This window comes from Theropithecus gelada, chromosome 9 (genome assembly GCF_003255815.1).
Source record: "Theropithecus gelada isolate Dixy chromosome 9, Tgel_1.0, whole genome shotgun sequence".
NCBI lineage: Eukaryota > Metazoa > Chordata > Mammalia > Primates > Cercopithecidae > Theropithecus > Theropithecus gelada.
In genome coordinates this window covers 41,108,851-41,126,179 of record NC_037677.1, presented here as the reverse complement: position 1 = coordinate 41,126,179, position 17,329 = coordinate 41,108,851, and the positions used below count along the sequence as shown (strand labels likewise).

Sequence of the window (17,329 nt, the reverse complement as noted above, 5' to 3'; positions counted from 1 at the left end):
GAGGTAAACTCTGTGCAAAAAAAAAAAAAAAAAAAAAAGAAAGAAAAAGATAGCAGATGCAGCCAAATTAATATCAAGAACCATTAGAAGGCTGGCCATGGTGGCTCACACCTGTAATCCCAGCATCTTGAGAGGCTGAGGCGGGTGGACTGCCTGGCCAACATGGCAAAATCCTGTCTCTACTTAAAATACAAAAATTAGCTGGGTTTGATGGCACACGCCTGAAATTCTAGCTACTCGGGAGGCTGAGGCAGGAGAATAGCTTGAACCTGGGAGGTGTAGGCTGCAGCGAGCTGAGATCATCGCACTCCAGCCTGGGTGACAGTGAAGACAAAGAAACAAACAAAAAACCCAATTAAAAATGTAAAGAGATTCACCACAGACATTGAGGAGACTCCTTTCTGTTACTCCACATTTTTATATTCACTGTGTCCCATAACCACCAGTGAAGTTGTATGGCTGCGTTTCAGTCAGGTTTTGTATTTGTTGTGACTAGGTAGTTATCAGTATGTTTTCTAGTAATTTTTAGCCTGTTCCCATTTATTTTTTTTCATATGAAATATACTGAGAATTCACATTATGGATGCAGGAAGCTGTAGTATGAATATAAATATCTAGGATTTGACGTGAATGCGTACATACTTTGCCCTCTCTTTTTTTGTATTCTGGGTTAATAACACCACTGCACAGATGTGATGCTGTCTACAACATTCTTTCCTTTTTGTTTCGCCTGTTTCTTCTGCTGTATTAAGCTACATGAGAGTAGCATTTTGGCCTTGTCACTGCTGTATCCTTAGTGTCTAAGACAAGACCGGACACATGTTAGGTGCTCTAAGAATATTTGTTTAATGAAAATATGATGCTGGTAGTTCTCCGCCTCAAACCCTTTTGGAAGTAAAATGATTGTTTTGGGATGTTGTGGGCTGTAAGTTGCAGGAAACCAAATTAAAACATCTTAAGTGATAAACCCATCATTCTGCTTAGTGGAAAGTCTTGGGTAAGGTGGGTTTTGGGGGTTGGTGAAGTCAGTGGCTCAGCAGCATGAACTCTGCTGTCTCTGGGTCGGCTGCCCCAGCTGGTTCCTCATGGTCAGAAGGTGGCTGCCCGCACAGTGAGCAGCGGTGTGCTTCCCTGTTCACGTCATCTGGGAGACAGGGAGACTGGCTTTTGTTTGCTGGGGATTGTATGTTTGAGAACCTAAATGCAGTAGAGAAAGGGGAAAAATGAAAAACATTTCCTTTCTTGGTAAGGACAGAAAGGATGAATTGAAGAAAACTGCAAAGAGAGCGAGAAGCCTCAGCGTGCATGATTTTGGAAATGCTGAGGTATGGGGTTACTGAGGCTTGTGGAGCTCTTTGTAAAGGTTTGGAGGAAGGTGAGAATTCAGCCATGCTTAGATATGGGGAAGGAGCTACATGAGAGACATTTGTTCTTCTGAGGTGCCCATTTGGGCTCTTGCTCACCTTACAAACCTTAGCGCCTTAAAGAAATACCTAAAAAAGCTAAAGCAGAAAACAAAAATGGCCCATAGTCTCAGCTTCCAGATAATAACTAATGATTTCAAAAAATGAAATGGGCTGGGTGTGGTGGCTCATGCCTGTAGTCCCAGCACTTTGGGAGGCCGAGGGAGGTGGATCACCTGAGGTCAGGAGTTTGAGACCAGCCTGACCAATATGTTGAAACCTCGTCTTTATTAAAAATATAAAAATTAGCTGGGCTTGTTGGCATGCGCCTGTAGTCCCAGCTACTCAGGGAGGCTGAGACAGGAAAATTGCTTGAACCTGGAGGGCGGAGGTTGCAGTGAGCTGAGATTGCACCACTGCATTCCAGCCTGGGCATTGCAGCGAAACTCCATCTCAAAACAAACAAACAAACAAACATGCAAATTGTTAACTAATTTAAACAGTACAGGAAGGGGTAATGGGACCAGTCACTGTCTTTGTTGTGTGACACACACAGAATCGCCATGTTGTGTTTCTAGAGACACATCCTTCACAGGTTTCAGGATTCCTCCCAGGAGGCAGCCTGCAGCACATGCAGCTCCGCCTTGCCTGCCTGGTGATCTGTCCTGTGTGGAGGTGCCCGCTCTGCAGTCCTCCATCGTGGGGCATGTTGGCGTGCTTCTGCAGTTTATGTGATATTGCAGCGAGTGTTTTTATATATATACGTATATACGTGTTGGTGAACCTCTGCACATAGTGAGGCAAATTCCTAGTCATGGTGAGATTACTGGGTCGAAGTATGTGAACTATTAAAGTTTCGACAGGTTTTGTCAAATTTCCCTCCGGAAAGGTTGCAGCAGTTTTCTTTCTGCCATCGCGCTTTCTCCTTGCTGGTGTCTTGGAGGTTTTCATTTCTGACCACCTGATAGGTACAGTAGTTAACTGTACAGCTGGAGTTGTATCTGTTGAATTGAGTGGGAAATTCAGTGTCTTTTTACGAGTTTGTTGGTCCTTTGTGTTCCTTTTCTGTGAACTGCTAAATGATTGCCTTTTCTGTACGATGTGTGTGAACATTGTAAGTGAAGGAAATAAGCTCCTTGCTGCCATATGGTTATGAATATTTCTTCTTCTTCTCTTTTTTTTTTTTTTTTGAGACAGAGTCTCACTCTGTTGCCCAAGCTGGAGTGTAGTGGTGTCTCGGCTCACCGCAACCTCCGCCTCCCGGGTTCATGTGATTCTCCTGCCTCAGCCTCCCGAGTAGCAAGATTACAGGTGCCCACTACCAAGCCTGGCAATTATTTTTTTTTGAGACGGAGTCACCCAGGCTGGAGTGCAGTGGGATGATCTCGGCTCACTGCAACATCCGCCTCCCGGGTTCAAGCGATTTTCCTGCCTCAGCCTCCTGAGTAGCTGGGATTACAGGCACACACCACCACACCCAGCTAATTTTTGTATATTTAGTAGAGACAGGGTTTCAGCATGTTGGTCAGGCTGGTCTCAAACTCCTGACCTCCTGATATGCCCGCCTCAGCCTCCCAAAGTGCTAGGATTACAGGCATGAGCCACCGCACCCGGCCATTTTTGTATTTTTAGTAGAGACGAGGTTTCACCATGTTGGCCAGGCTAGTCTCGAACTCCTAACCTCAGGCGATCCACCCTCCTTAGCCTGAGCCACCGTGCCCAGTTGTGACTGTTTCTTCTTATTTATCGGTCTTAAAGTCACATTTAGCTTTTTTTCCATACAGAAGATTTGAATTTTTATGGAGTTGACTTTATGAACCTTTTTCTTGATGACTTTTGGGTTTTTTTTGCCCTGACCTGGCCACTCCATGTCACTCACTGCTGACACCAGTGTAGTACCCCTGCCTGGGCCATGTGGACCCCACTGGGAACTCCAAATGTAGGCACCTGAGGGCTCCAGCAAGCCACGAGAATCCTCCATGTCCTTGACAGAACTAAATGCTGTGTCCTTGGGGCTGCTTTATGTTTGTTGTGTGGTGTTAGACGCAGGTGGGCTGGGTGCTGAGGCTGAAGGCTAGTGTGGGAGGAGGGGAGGGGGTACAGAGTGCAGGGCACATGAACCCCACTGCGGAGGTGTTTGTTAAATGCCAGGGGGGCACTGAGCTAAAATGGCCTTGGCTCTTCCTCAGCTGATGCTGAAGGGGGTAAGGATAGAGACTCGGCCAGACAGGTTATTCTCTTTCTGGGTATGATTTTGAACCTGCCTGTTCTTATTCTGTAGGTGAAGAGATGGCGTTTGTGAAGAGTGGCTGGTTGCTGCGACAGAGTGAGTACAGGATGTGTGGCCTGCGATCGGCATTGCCGAAGGGCAATCTCTATTTCTGTTTGCTTAAAGCTGATCATGTTTAAAAACAAATACCAAGTTTTATGAGTGCCGTGGCCTTGAGTTTTCCCTTGGACATTCCTAGATCTCTGTGAACTGTCTTGCACACCACGAAGCTCCTCCTTGGTTGCTGAGTTGATAGGAACCAGGAAACAATGGCACTCCCTGCTGCTTTCGCTCTCCTCACTAGCATGCTTTATTTATTTTATTTTACTTTATTTATTTTTTTGAGACAGAGTTTCACTCTCGTTGTGGAGTGCAATGGTGCGATCTCGGCTCACCATAGCCTCCGCCTCTTGGGTTCAAGCGATTCTCCTGCCTCAGCCTCCCGAGTAGCTAGGATCACAGGCATGTGCCACCATACCCGGCTATTTTGTATTTTTAGCAGAGAAGGGGATTCTCCGTGATGGCCAGGCAGGTCTCAAACTCCCGACCTCAGGTGATCTGCCTGCCTCGGCTCCCAAAGTGTTGGGATTATAAGCGTGAGCCACCGTGCCCAGCCACGTGCTTTATTGTTAATGATGAATCTGGAACTGCCTGGATCTAACAGCCCAGCCGAGATCTGGCACAGAGGTGCTGGTCTCTCTGCCTCTCTCCTCTGGGGATTGAGAAGTGACTCAGATTCTCAGATATTGGTGTCTTGGTAATTATGTGGCTGAAGAGTTGATCTGAGGCAATGAGTTTATCTAAAACCAAAACTTTTGTGTCTCCAAAAGGACTAGAGAAGAGACTCAGTTCTTTTCTTATGGGATTGAGATCCACTTTCCTAGGCTTATCTCCACAAACCTATCTTTCATACACTGTCTGCTTATATGTGAGGTTGTCACTCCAGGTGGGATTCATACTGTGTTTTAAAGTGGGAAGAACCAGTCTTATTTATTAAAAAAAAAAAAAAGAGCAAGCAGGATATTCTGTTATACTAGAAAGAGTGAAGCTAAGGGAAAAGTGACTACTATGTCATTTATGATTCTAGTCAAAAACTGAGCTGTATCACATACCATTGATTGTTTAGAGACATGAGTTTATCGATGAGGGATACTTTCAGAAATCAGCTAAAGTCAAGTCTACCAGTGAGAATTGATGGCATACCTGAGATGGTTTATAAAAACTATTGTTTATGAATCGTTTGTGTTCCTGTTAAAAAGATTTTATGTATATATTCTTAATTCTCACAACAGCTGTATGATAGGTAAGTGGTATTATTTCCAGTTGAAGAAATTGAGGTTCAGTGAGGTTAGGTAATTTGTCTAAGTGTAAACTATGGGTGACAAACCTACATTCAAAGTCAGAACTGTGTGATTTCAACACTGACTCTATATGCACCCGGAGACCGGCCTTCAGCCTGTGTGTCTGTGATGAGTTCCATGGTCCCAACCTGGAGCTGAACAGTGTGCCCCTTTGTCTGTGATAGTCCTGTAGTCTTAGAATAGACAGAGGTGTTGTAGTGTCAGCTTCACGAAGGAAGTCCTGGAGCCCCAAGTTTCCTAGTCTTGGGTTTTGTGGTCCCAGCCTCCCCATAGTCAGGGGACATGGGGACCCTTGCTCAGACCTTGAGGGTGTGCCCTCCTTTGCTGGCCCTTCAGATGTCCTTTGGTGTTTCTCGCCAGGCTCTGCCACACCCTTGTTTGAGGGTAAGCTTTCCCTTCTCTGCCACAACTCGATGTAAGTGCTTTGTCAACATACTGATCAATGAGCCTTTGGACAATGTTGTGCTCCCCATCAGTGCCTAGCATGGGGACGTACATGAAATGGATGTAATTTAAATAAGTCACATAGACTTTTCCAGTATTCTGGTCCATGGGTGTTTCAGAAATGTGTATTCAGAAGACTTATCTATACATAACCCCATCCCCATACGTGTGGGTTAATTTTCCTTCTTTCCTGAAAGTAGAAGTATCAATGCCAGTAAAACGAGGTGAGATGTATTACATTCATGGGGTTGTAGAGTAGCAGAGACCCACATGTGATGTGGTCACATGTAGGCAAAGCCGTCCTTAGGACTTCTTTTCCTGCCATTGCTACATACAGTGTTGGGCCCCGGTCCCGGCCTCTGGAGGACAGCCTGATTTGGGAGTCTGCAGCCAGGGCTTTGATGGCAGGTGAGATACTTGGGCAGAACTCCCTGACCCAGTGGTTCCACCTGTCTCTGTGTTTCTGTGGCTCTATTTAGTAGGGATTTTTGTTTGTTTGTTTGTTTGAGGCAGAGTCTTTGTCACTCAGGCTGGAGTGCAATGGCATAATCTCAGCTCACTGCAACTTCTGCCTCCAGTTTCAAGTGACTTTCCTGCCTCAGCCTCCTGAGTAGCTGGGATTATAGGTGTGCACCACCAGGCCCGGCTAATTTTTGTATCTTTAGTAGAGACGGCGTTTCACCATGTTGACCAGGCTGGTCTTGAACTCCTGACCTCATGGTCTGCCCGCCTTGACCTCCCAAAGTGCTGGGATTACAGGCATGAGCCACCGTGTCCGGCTTTTCTTTTTATTTTTAAGACAGGGTCTTGCCCCATCGCCTAGGCTGGAGTGCAGTGGCGTGATAACTGCTCCCTGCAGCCTTGATCTCCCAGGTTCAACTGGTCCTCCTGCCTCAGAATCTCAAGTAGCTGGGACTGCTGGCCTGTGTTAGCATGTCTGCCTATTTTGCTCTTTGTAGAGATGGGGTCTTGCTATGTAGCCCAGGCTGGTCTCAAACTCCTGGGCTCAAGCGATCCTTCCACCTCAACCTCCCAAAGTGCTGGGATTACAGATATGAGCCATTGCGCCCAGCGTGTTTGGCAGTTTCTGCACAGCTCAGGCAGCCAATCAAATGGATGCTTGGGTATCACTTAGTGGTCAGTTGGGCAAGTGCACTGGACACTCCTCCTGGTGAGGAGAGTGCCTGATACTGGCAGGAAAGCTGGATGCTACGTATCTGGTTGACACCAGTTGCAGGCACGACAACATAAAGGGAAGTACATAAAATGGGATTGTGTGTGTTGGCCAAGAATGGGGTGAGGTGTACAGGAACAGAAGGTGTAGTGGGCAGTGAGTGGATGTGAGGAAGGTACAGAGATGATCGGAGCTAGAACTGGCCTTTAAGTCCACTGCAGGGGTTTTCCCTTCATGCAGTCAAGGAAATTACTGTTTTATAAAGTTAAATACCTGGTCCAAGATCACAAATGAAAGGTTGAATTTGCTCAAGCTGACAGAAATATGTGAGGTAGTAGGATGTGCACAGCATGAGAGGCCAGGCAGGGCCTGGTCTATATCCTGCTGTGCTCATTTATCCAGTGTATGCATCAGGGGTGCCTTCCACACTGTAGGCTTCCTGTGGGAAATGGTAGGAGAGAGTATCTGTGAAAGCTCTTAAGGACAAGAAAAAAAATGTGTGTTTTTTTTTTTTTTGAGACAGAGTCTTGCTCTGTCCCCCACGTTGGAGGGCAGTGGTGTGATCTCGGTTCACTGCAACCTCCACCTCCTGGGTTCAAGCGATTCTCCTGCCTCAGCCTCCCTAGTAGCTGGGATTACAGGCGCCCGCCACCATGCCCAGCTAATTTTTTGTGGTTTTAGTAGAGATGAGATTTCACCGTCTTGTCCAGGCTAGTCTTGAACTCCTGGCCTCAAGTGATCCATCCGCCTTGGTCTCCCAAAGTGCTGGGATTACATGCGTGAGCCACCGTGCCTGGCTGAAATGTGTTTCTTCAAAAGAGGTAGGTATTATTTTTATTTGCATATAGAGACTTTACAGTGCAGCATTTTCTGATCTAGCAAATGTAGACAATATTTGGAAATTTAGAAACTTGAAAAGTTTGAAAGGTTTAAAGTTTAGTACTGTATGAGGAATTAAATGTTAGATATGTTTCATTTGTTGAAAAGTAAGCTTTTTTTTTTTTCTTTTTTTTAAGAAAAAAGAAAAACACCTTAATTTGAAAGTGTTGGGACTTCTAAGTTGGTTGGCAGCATTCTCTGTTGCCAGTGTGTGCTGCATGCAGCCTGCTAAGGCACCAGTGGGCGGGCCCTGGGCTCGGCTTTCGCTTTCATTCTGAGGGACTGCTTTGGGTAATTCTATACAGGTGTCATTAAGGGGCCAGGGGAAGAGTTCTTTTTGTTTCTGCTGTGACTGTGTCCTTGCTCTTTTGGCTCAAAGTCAACCTTTCAGCTGGGCATGGCGGCATGTGCCTGCAGTTGCAGCTAAATGGGAGGCTGAAGTGGGAGGATTGCTTGAGCCCAGGGGTTCAAGGCTGCAGTGAGCTGTGATCATGTTTGTGAAGAGCCACTGCATTCCAACTTGGGTGAAATAATAAGACTCTATCTCTTAAAAAAAACCCAACCTTACTATTTTTTTCCAGGTACTATTTTGAAGCGCTGGAAGAAGAACTGGTTTGATCTGTGGTCGGATGGTCACCTAATCTATTATGATGACCAGACTCGGCAGAATATCGAGGATAAGGTCCACATGCCAGTGGACTGTATCAACATCCGCAAGGGGCAGGAATGTCGGGGTGAGCTGGCCTGTCTTGGCCAACTTCTGTCTTCTGCTCTTCCTGTGTCTCGGTGGGAACTGGGTCCTCTTCCTTCCCCGTTCTGCTTTCATTAACAGATTGAAGAAGGGCTCCATCTCAGAGGGGCGGCCACAGTGGCGCCCCAGGCACTTAGATTGTGAACCACATGGTCGGGGCAAATCAATTTTCTCACCTGAGTTAAACTCACAGTCCACGTCTCTTCTTCTCATGCAGAGGGAACCAGAGCGCTGGGAACCTCAAGAAGCACAGGCCACCCTAGACTGTTGATTTTGTACTCAGAAACTGGCTTCTCTTTGATGGTGACTGCAATCAATTGCTTAAAATCTGGGATGTTGGCCGGGTGTAGTGGCTCATGCCTGTAATCCCAGCACTGGGAGGCTGAGGTGGGTGGATCATGAGGTCAGGAGTTCAAGAGCAGCCTGGCCAAGATGGTGAAATCCCATCTCTACTAAAAATACAAAAAAATTAGTCAGGTGTGGTGGCAGGTGCCTGTAATCTCAGCTACTTGGGAGGCCGAGGCAGAGAATTGCTTGAACCCGGGAGTCAGAGGTTGCAGTGAGCCGAATACATTTTGTAGACGTCATCTTGGCGGCTGGTCCTGTCAGTCAGCCTAGCTATGTTCTTTCTTTCTGCATTATTGGAAAGGCAGGGGGTTCTTTCATAGATGTAGCGCTTGATTTTTTGTCTAGTCCTTTGCTTCTCTGAGCTGGTAGTTCTTAGAAAATGTAAGAAGAAATACTGAAAAAAGTTCTTTTCTTCTACTTATTTTTCATAGATATTCAGCCTCCAGATGGAAAGTCAAAAGACTGCATGCTCCAGATTGTTTGTCGAGATGGGAAAACAATTAGTCTTTGTGCAGAAAGCACAGACGATTGCTTGTAAGTTTTGCTTTCTTATGTGTTTAATTTAAAAAGTATTTTCTATTTTAACTTCTGATTACCAAAAAATGAAAAGAATGGGCGTGGAGTTCTCTTTCAGGCGTCAGAATAAGGGACTCAGTGGATGTGTGAGAGAAATGCAAGAGTCGCTTTTCCAATTCTGGTTTCTGCCTCTCTGAGACTGCCTGGGCCTATCGAATTGTGGAGAAAATGGCAGAAAGGAATAGCAGTCTCGTCATGCTCTCTCTTTTTTTTATTCTTTTTTCTTTTTTTTATTATTATACTTTAAGTTTTAGGGTACATGTGCACAACGTGCAGGTTTGTTACATATGTATACATGTGCCGTGTTGGTGTGCTGCACCCATTAACTAGTCATTTACATTAGGTGTATGTCCTAATGCAATCCCCCCCCCTACCCCCACCCCAAGACAGGCCTCAGTGTGTGATGTTCCCCGCTCTGTCAATTCCCACCTGTTCTCACTGTTCAATTCCCACCTATGAGTGAGAACATGTGGTGTTTGGTTTTCTGTCCTTGTGATAGTTTGCTCAGAATGATGGTTTCCAGCTTCATTCATGTCCCTACAAAGGACATGAACTAATCCTTTTTTTATGGCTGCATAGTATTCCATGGTGTATATGTGCCACGTTTTCTTAATCCAGTCTATCACTGATGGACATTTGGGTTGGTTCCAAGTCTTTGCTATTGTGAATAGTGCCCCAGTAAACATACGTGTGTATGTATCTTTCTAGCAGCATGATTTATAATCCTCTGGGTATGTGCCCAGTAATGGGATGGCTGGGCCAAATGGTATTTCTAGTTCTAGATCCTTGAGGAATTGCCATATTGTCTTGCACAATGGTTGAACTAGTTTACAGTCCCACCAACAGTGTAAAAGTGTTCCTGTTTCTCCACATCCTCTCCAGCACCTGTTGTTTCCTGACTTTTTAATGATCGTCATTCTAACTGGTGTGAGATGGTATCTCATTGTGGATTTGATTTGCGGTTCTCTGATGACCAGTGATGATGAACATTTTTTCATGTGTCTGTTGGCTGCATAAATGTCTTCCTTTGAGAAGTGTCTGTTCATAGCCTTTGCCCACTTTTTGATGGGGTCATCATGCTCTCTTTCATTATTAGATTCACAGTGGGTAATAGGCATAGTTGAAATAAAATGACCAGAAAAGCAAGAAAGTAAAGAGTGAGGAAACTCAGTTCCTAGGGCTCCTGTCACAAATTGCTGAACACTGAGTGACAGAAATGGCAGAAATTCATTGCCTCACAGTTCCGGAGGCTGCAAGTCTGGAATCAGTGTGTCAGCAGGTCCTTGTTCCCTCTGAGATGTTAGGTAGGATCCTTTCTTGCCTCTTCCTGGCTTCTAGTGGTTTCTGGTAGTCCTTGGTGTTCCTTGGCTGGCAGCCACATCACTCCGGTCTCTGCCTCTGTTGTCACATGGCCGCCTTCTGCTGTGTCTGTGTCCAGAATTCTCTTTTCTTATAAAGGACACCAATTATAATGGATTAAGGACCCACCTTCATTCACTGTGACCTTATCTTAATTTGATTCCATATGCAAATATCCTGTTTCCAAATAAGGTCCCATTCCAGGGTACTGGGGATTAGGATTAGGATTTATGCATATCTTTTTCATGAGGACGCAATTCAACCCGTAATAGAGACCTTTGAGAAAGATGGTGAAGTGGATTAGATCATCTTCCCTCAGGGGAAAACATTTCAATGGTGTGACCAAATAAAGAAGTTTGATCTCAAGCACAAACTACAAACAGCTAAAGAAAGAAATAGATGATTCTACTGATATGTAGAATACTGTTTTTTAATCCTACCCGAATCCCGGAAGCAGTAACTAGATCAGTTAATTAAATCTTGCAAATTTTCGGTATTACCCTGTATTCTGGAGTGATGCTGATTAAGTAAGTGTAAGTTACTTTTTGGAGAAGCTAAGGAAAAAAGTTCTTGAGAATGTGATGTCCTTGGGGCCTCAGCTGAGGCTGGACGATTCTCCCAGGACTCATCATTGCAGGGCACTGAAAGGCACTGAAGCTCACAGGAGTTGGGTAATTTTCTGGCTGGTGAAGTGAGCACTAGCATGGGACATTCAAAGGAATATGCTCAGAAGAGAGTGTAGGACCCAGATTTTTCAGAAAAGACTTACTCATTCTCAGAAGAGATTTCCTTCTCTTCTAGCCCTCTGCTCTCATATTACAGAATGTTGATTGTGAGGGTGACACCTAGCCATCAAACTGTTGCTGGGCTGGACTGAGGTGGAACGGGGTGGAACTACCAGTTGATACCAGATTAGGTAGGAAGAGTGTCAAGGAGAAATAACTCATACTTTATGAGAGCAAACAAGTTTTAGATATCACTTCCAATGTTAAACATGAGCAGGATGTAAGGAAGTGGCTTGGCAACTATGCAGATATACCATGAAAGAAAAATAAGAAAAGGAAAATGTAAGCCTCAGGAAAAGCTCCTAGAGTGGAGGGAAATAAAACCCAAGGAACAGAAGCAGAGTCTTCAGGAATGCTTTCCTGGCCACCATATTTAAAATTACATCTCCCTGTCCCCATACACACTCACCAGCTACCAGCTGTTTATCTTGTTCATCATCTGCTTTCATTAGAATATATGCTGTGTGAGGGCAGAGATTTATGTTTCTTTTCTCCTCTTTTGTGTCTGTCGCTGTCAAGAGGGTGCCATTCACATTATCATCTGAGGAAAGTGGTCTTCCCTTGCATACAACCCCAAACGAAAAGTGAATCACTGGCATGGAGGGAAAGACTGGAGATACTCTCAGTGAGGGGAAAAAGATGAAAAGATCAGAGATACGTTGGACTAAAAAAAGTTCAGAAAGATTATTGATGTTCATAAAGTACAGAACCCAAAAGAGGTAATTAGAAATTCAGGGCAAGAGAAATGTTCTGAAATAATCGAACAGAATTTGCAGACCAAAGGCCACACTAGACTCTTCCACCTGAAATGACAACAAAATCTATATAAGATACATGAATAATCCAGTATGATACCCTTTAGCAAAGTGAATGACAATGGAATGCTGCATACAAAATCAGTTGGGGAATTTTGCAACTTAACTGCATTCCATAGAAAGCCAGAACACTTGGCTGGGCACGGTGGCTCACGCTTGTAATCCCAGCACTTTGGGAGGCCAAGATGGGTGGATCACCTGAGGTCAGGAGCTCGAGACCAGCCTGGCCAACATGGTGAAACCTCGTCTCTACTAAAAATACAAAAATTAGCTGGGCGTGGTGTGGGCACCTGTAATCCCAGCTGCTCGGGAGGCTGAGGCAGGAGAATTGCTTGAACCTGGGAGGCAGAGATTGCGGTGAGCCAAGATCGCGCCACTGCACTCCAGCCTGGGTGACAGAGCGAGACTCCATCTCAAAAAAAAAAAAAAAAAAAAAAGCAAGAACACTTGAAAATAAATGAATGCATCTTTCAACCCAGGGAGATAGTAAAATGAGAATAAAACATAAAAGGAATTGATGAAGATAAGAGGGATAGGGTCAGTAAAAAAAGTAAGAGGTAAAGGAGTGAGGGAGTGCTCAAGAGAACGCTTTTTTTGTTTTTTGAGATGGAGTTTTGTTCTTGTCGCCCAGACTAGAGTGCAATGGCGTAATCTCCACTCATTGCAACCTCTGCCTCCTGTGTTCAAGCAATTCTCCTGCCTCAGTCTCTGGAGTAGCTGGAATTACAGGCACGTGCCACCACGCCTGGCTAATTTTGTGGTTTTAGTAGAAGCTTGGTTTTACCATGTTGACCAGGCTGGTCTCGAACTCCTGACCTCAGGTGATCACCTACCTCAACCTCCCAAAGTGCTGGGATTACAGGTGTGAGCCACCGTGCCCAGGTGAGAGACCACTTTTTGTGTATCAATTAAGAAAGCTCTTGTGATACTTAAGATTCAGATATCTAGTTTCTTTGACAATATAGTGGAAAGTAGGTAGGTATAGAGGTTAGAATAGGTTCGCAGGGCCATTTGGCAATACCTGCTGAAATAAATTATGTTTATATCCTTTGATGTGGCATTTTCAGTCTTTGGAATTTGCCCTATGGAAATGTCTACATAAGAGTGCAAGGGTAATAGGGATGTTAATAGCATTCTTTTCTTCTTTTTTTTTTTTTCTTGAGATAGAGCCTCTCTCTGTCATCCGGGCTGGAGTCCACTAGTGTGATCTTGGCTCACTATAGCCTCGACCTCCCAGGCGCAAGCCATTCTCCCACCTCAGCCTCCCAAGTAGCTGGGACTACAAGCATGTGCCACCATGCCCAGCTAATGTTTGTATTTTTTGTAGAGCTAGGATTTCACTACGTTGCCCAGGCTGGTTTTGAACTCCTGGGCTCAAGTGATCTCCCTGCCTTGGCCTCCCAAAGTGCTGGGATTACAGGCATGAGGCACTACATCCAGTCTCCAGCATTCTTTTTAATGTTGAAAATTGCTAATAATCTAAATTTACTTGTATCATGGAATATTACATAGCTGTTAAAAAGGAAGATCTGTGTGTATGCCATGAACTGACAAAGCAAGTGGAAGTGCATTTCACATTTATTAAAAAGTAAAGTAAAAAATATAGTATAGATTATGTTTTAAATATTATGTATCTATTATGGATGTAATTTTTAAAAATATATATTCCTAGTGCATGTCTCAAGTGGTTTGGGGCAAGGCCTGAAGACCTGTTCTTTAAACAGATCTTTTCAGGAATTCTGATGCCAACTCTGGTTTGAGAATCATTGAAATACTGGATTGCCTTAAATAAAGTACCCTTTTTCTTTTCTCCAGGGCCTGGAAATTTACACTCCAGGATTCTAGGACAAACACAGTAAGTTGCTAATGGCAATCACCTATAATTTTTTTTTTTTTTTTTTTTTTGACAAGGTATCACTCTTTCACCCAGGCTTGAGTGCAGTGGTGCTATCTCAGCTCACTGCAGCTTCTACCTCTGGGCTGAAATGGTCCTCCCACCTCAGCTTCCCCTTCCCAGTAGCTGGGACTATAGGCCCATGCTGCCGTGCCTAGCTTATTTAGAAAAATGTTTTTGTGGAGATGAGGTCTCACTATGTTACCCATGCTGGTAACAACTGGGCTCAAGTGATCCTCCCACTTTCACCTCCCAAAGTGTTGGGATTACAGGCGTGAGCCACCACACCTGGCCACCAGTAATGTTTTCACATGGTCTTATGTAACAATTGGAGAATGGGGAAAATGGGCTTCTTGGCCATCCAGCCGTGAATGGGCAGGTAGCACTGGGCAGGCACCTTTCACCAACAGTGAGCAAGCTGGGTTTGCCAAACGTTTTTGGCAGGAAGCACCCTCCTCACACAAGCATGCTTGTTCCAGTGTTGCTTTCTAGAAACGTTTGTATTTCTCAAAGTTCTTCAACACTTTGAATTCTGCTGTGGTTTGCAGTAACGGCTAAGAGAAAGAACTTCAGGATCCTTTTCATGCATGGGAGCTCAGCCTTGTGAAACAAACATTTTTGTGACTTGTACTTGTCTCTCGTCCTGTTTCTGGCCTTAGGAGGTCACTGAGACAGTGAACCTCATTTGTAAGAGCCTTGTAATGCTATCTTTATCTGTCAGGGATCAAGGGAGTATTACTCTGGTCAGAGTTTTCATTCTTTAGATGGGATTTTCCCTTCCTTTATCTTTGTAAGAAAAGAAAAGGTGGATCAAGCTTACAGAAGAATGTGTGCATGTGGGAGAAGAAAGTAAAAGGCTTAATATCCAAGCGTCAGTGTTCTCTTCTTTTGTTAGCACAACACAACTTCATTCTAAGCTTACTCTACAGCTGCGGTTACCTTTTCTTCATGAAAATCCTTTTTTTGGTGTAAAATTAGTATTAATGATCCATACAGTTAAGGGCAAGCTCCACAAATGACTCTTTGTGGGTTTTTTTTTTTTTTTTTTTTTTTTTTTGAGACAGTCTTGCTCTGTGGCCCAGGCTGGAGTGCAGTGGAGCGATCTTGGCTCACTGCAACCTTTGCTTCCCAGGTTCAAGCAGTTCTCCTTTCTCAGCCTCCTAAATAGCTGGGATTACAGGAGCATGCCACCACGCCCAGCTAGTTTTTGTATTTTGAGTAGAGATGGGGTTTCACCATGTTGGTCAGGCTGGTCTTGAACTCCTGACCTCGTGATCTGCCCACCTCGGCCTCCCAAAATCCTGGGATTACAGGCGTGAGCCATTGCACCTGGCCACATTTTTTTTTTTTTGAAGTGCTAACATGTTTTTCTTTAAATTACATTGGGGCGTAATTTAATGAAGAATTTTGTTTTTTAAGGTAAAAAACAGACTGTGTATAGGACATAATCTCTGATACATTTTAGATTGTAGGGTTTTTATTTGTGAATAAAGGACTGTTGAGAGTGCTGTAACATCTTTATTTCTTTGGAGACAGAGTCTCGCCCTGTTGCCTGGGCTGGAGTGCAGTGACTTGATCTTGGCTCACTGCAGTCTGGAGCTCCCGGGCTCAAGTGATCCTTGAGATTTAGCCCCTTGAGTAGCTGGGGCCATAAGCACCATGCCCAGTTAATTTCTTGTTGTTTGTAGAGATGGGCTCTCCCTCTGTTGCCTAGGCTGGCCTTGGAACTCCTGCGCTCTAGCGATCCTCTCGCCCAGCCTCCCAAAGTGTTGGGATTACAGATGTGAGCCATTGCACCTGGCCTGAAGTAACATCTTTTAAAAGGCATTGGGTAACAGTGGGGCCTCTGAGTGCCTTCCTGGCTGTGAGAGCTGTAATCCTGTTAGGGGTTGAGTGAGGAGCACTTCGCTTCTGCATTTAGAGGATACCAGAGTAGGGCTGGGGGCACCCACTGGACCGGGAAAGTTTTTCCTATTTTGCAGAGAGCTATATATCTGTTTGTCTTTTAAAATTTTTAATTTGCTAAATAAAAGGGACAATGCACAGCATCATTGAGCACACAGGTGCTGGGAAGCTGTCCTGCCCTCACCCTGTCCTCTCTCCCGCAGGCGTTATGTGGGCTCTGCAGTCATGACTGATGAGACATCCGTGGTTTCCTCGCCTCCACCATACACGGCCTATGCTGCACCGGCCCCTGAGGTAGGGAAAACCCTGAGCCTTCAGGTGAGGGAAGCTTGGGGTCTCTGCTACTGTCCTGCTTTGTTTTTTGAATGAAATTAGAAATGTACTCTAAACCTTTTCTTCTTAAAACAGATGATTTCTTACCAACTTTTGTTTTCATGAAATAAAGCAACTATTTTATATAGTTCAGCACATTGTAATGTGCTGTATTAATGTGTAACAAGTTTTTAAGATCTAAAAATGCATCATGTTAATGATAGTTGCTTTGGGTAATGAGATTTTGATGATCTGTAGTTTATATGGAATGAATTACTCAAATTCTCCTTATAGTCAGAAAAAAATGCTATATTTTGGGGAAAATAATCCTTACAAAAATCATGTCAAATACTTTGGGATGTCCTCTTGTTGGGGTGCTTGGGGTGCTGACTGAGCTGATTTGTATGTAAGTCTGTTGTGTGGAACGTGCTGCTTTTTTTTTTTTTTCTTTGAGATGGAGTTTTGCTCTTCTTGCCCAGGCTGGAGTGCAGTGGCACTATCTCGGCTCACTGCAACCTCTGCCTCCCGGGTATAAGCGGTTCTCCTGCCTCAGCCACCCGAGTAGCTGGGATTACAGGCGCTTGCCACCATGCCCGGCTAATTTTTTGTCTTTTTAGTAGAGGTGGGGTTTCACCATGATGGCCAGGCTGCTCTCGAACTCCTGACCACAGGTGATCCACCTGCCTCTGCCTCTCAAAGTGCTGGGATTACAGGCGTGAGCCACAGCGCCTGGCTGGCACTTGTAAACTTTCTAAGCTCACTTACTCTAGTTCCTTTTTCTGTAGATTCTTTGGGGTATACTACATAGGCAATCATGTCATCTACAAATAGGAACAGTTTTCTTTGTAACTTGTATGCCTTCTGTTTCCTTACCTTGCCTTATTGTCTTGGTTAGACCTTCAGATATTATGTTGAATAGCAGTAGTGAGAGAAGACATCCTTGCCTTGTTCCTGATTTTAGGGGGGATGTATTCAATGTTTTTCTTTCTTTCTTTTTTTTTTTTGAAACAGAGTCTCACTCTGTCGCCCAGGCTGGAGTGCAGTGGCATGATCT

The 17,329-nt window shown here is 44.6% G+C and overlaps 1 protein-coding gene across 1 annotated transcript; it reads left to right on the top strand.

The window, feature by feature from the left end:
- The first annotated feature begins 3,688 nt into the window (after window positions 1-3,688).
- On the top strand, window positions 3,689-16,512 carry LOC112631100 (pleckstrin homology domain-containing family B member 2-like). Its single transcript, XM_025395585.1, has 5 exons — window positions 3,689-3,729; window positions 8,112-8,264; window positions 9,061-9,163; window positions 13,980-14,020; window positions 16,169-16,512. Exons 1-5 carry the CDS (start codon window positions 3,693-3,695, stop codon window positions 16,330-16,332), a joined length of 498 nt encoding a protein of 165 aa, XP_025251370.1. The 5' UTR covers window positions 3,689-3,692; the 3' UTR covers window positions 16,333-16,512.
- The last annotated feature ends 817 nt before the right edge of the window (window positions 16,513-17,329 follow it).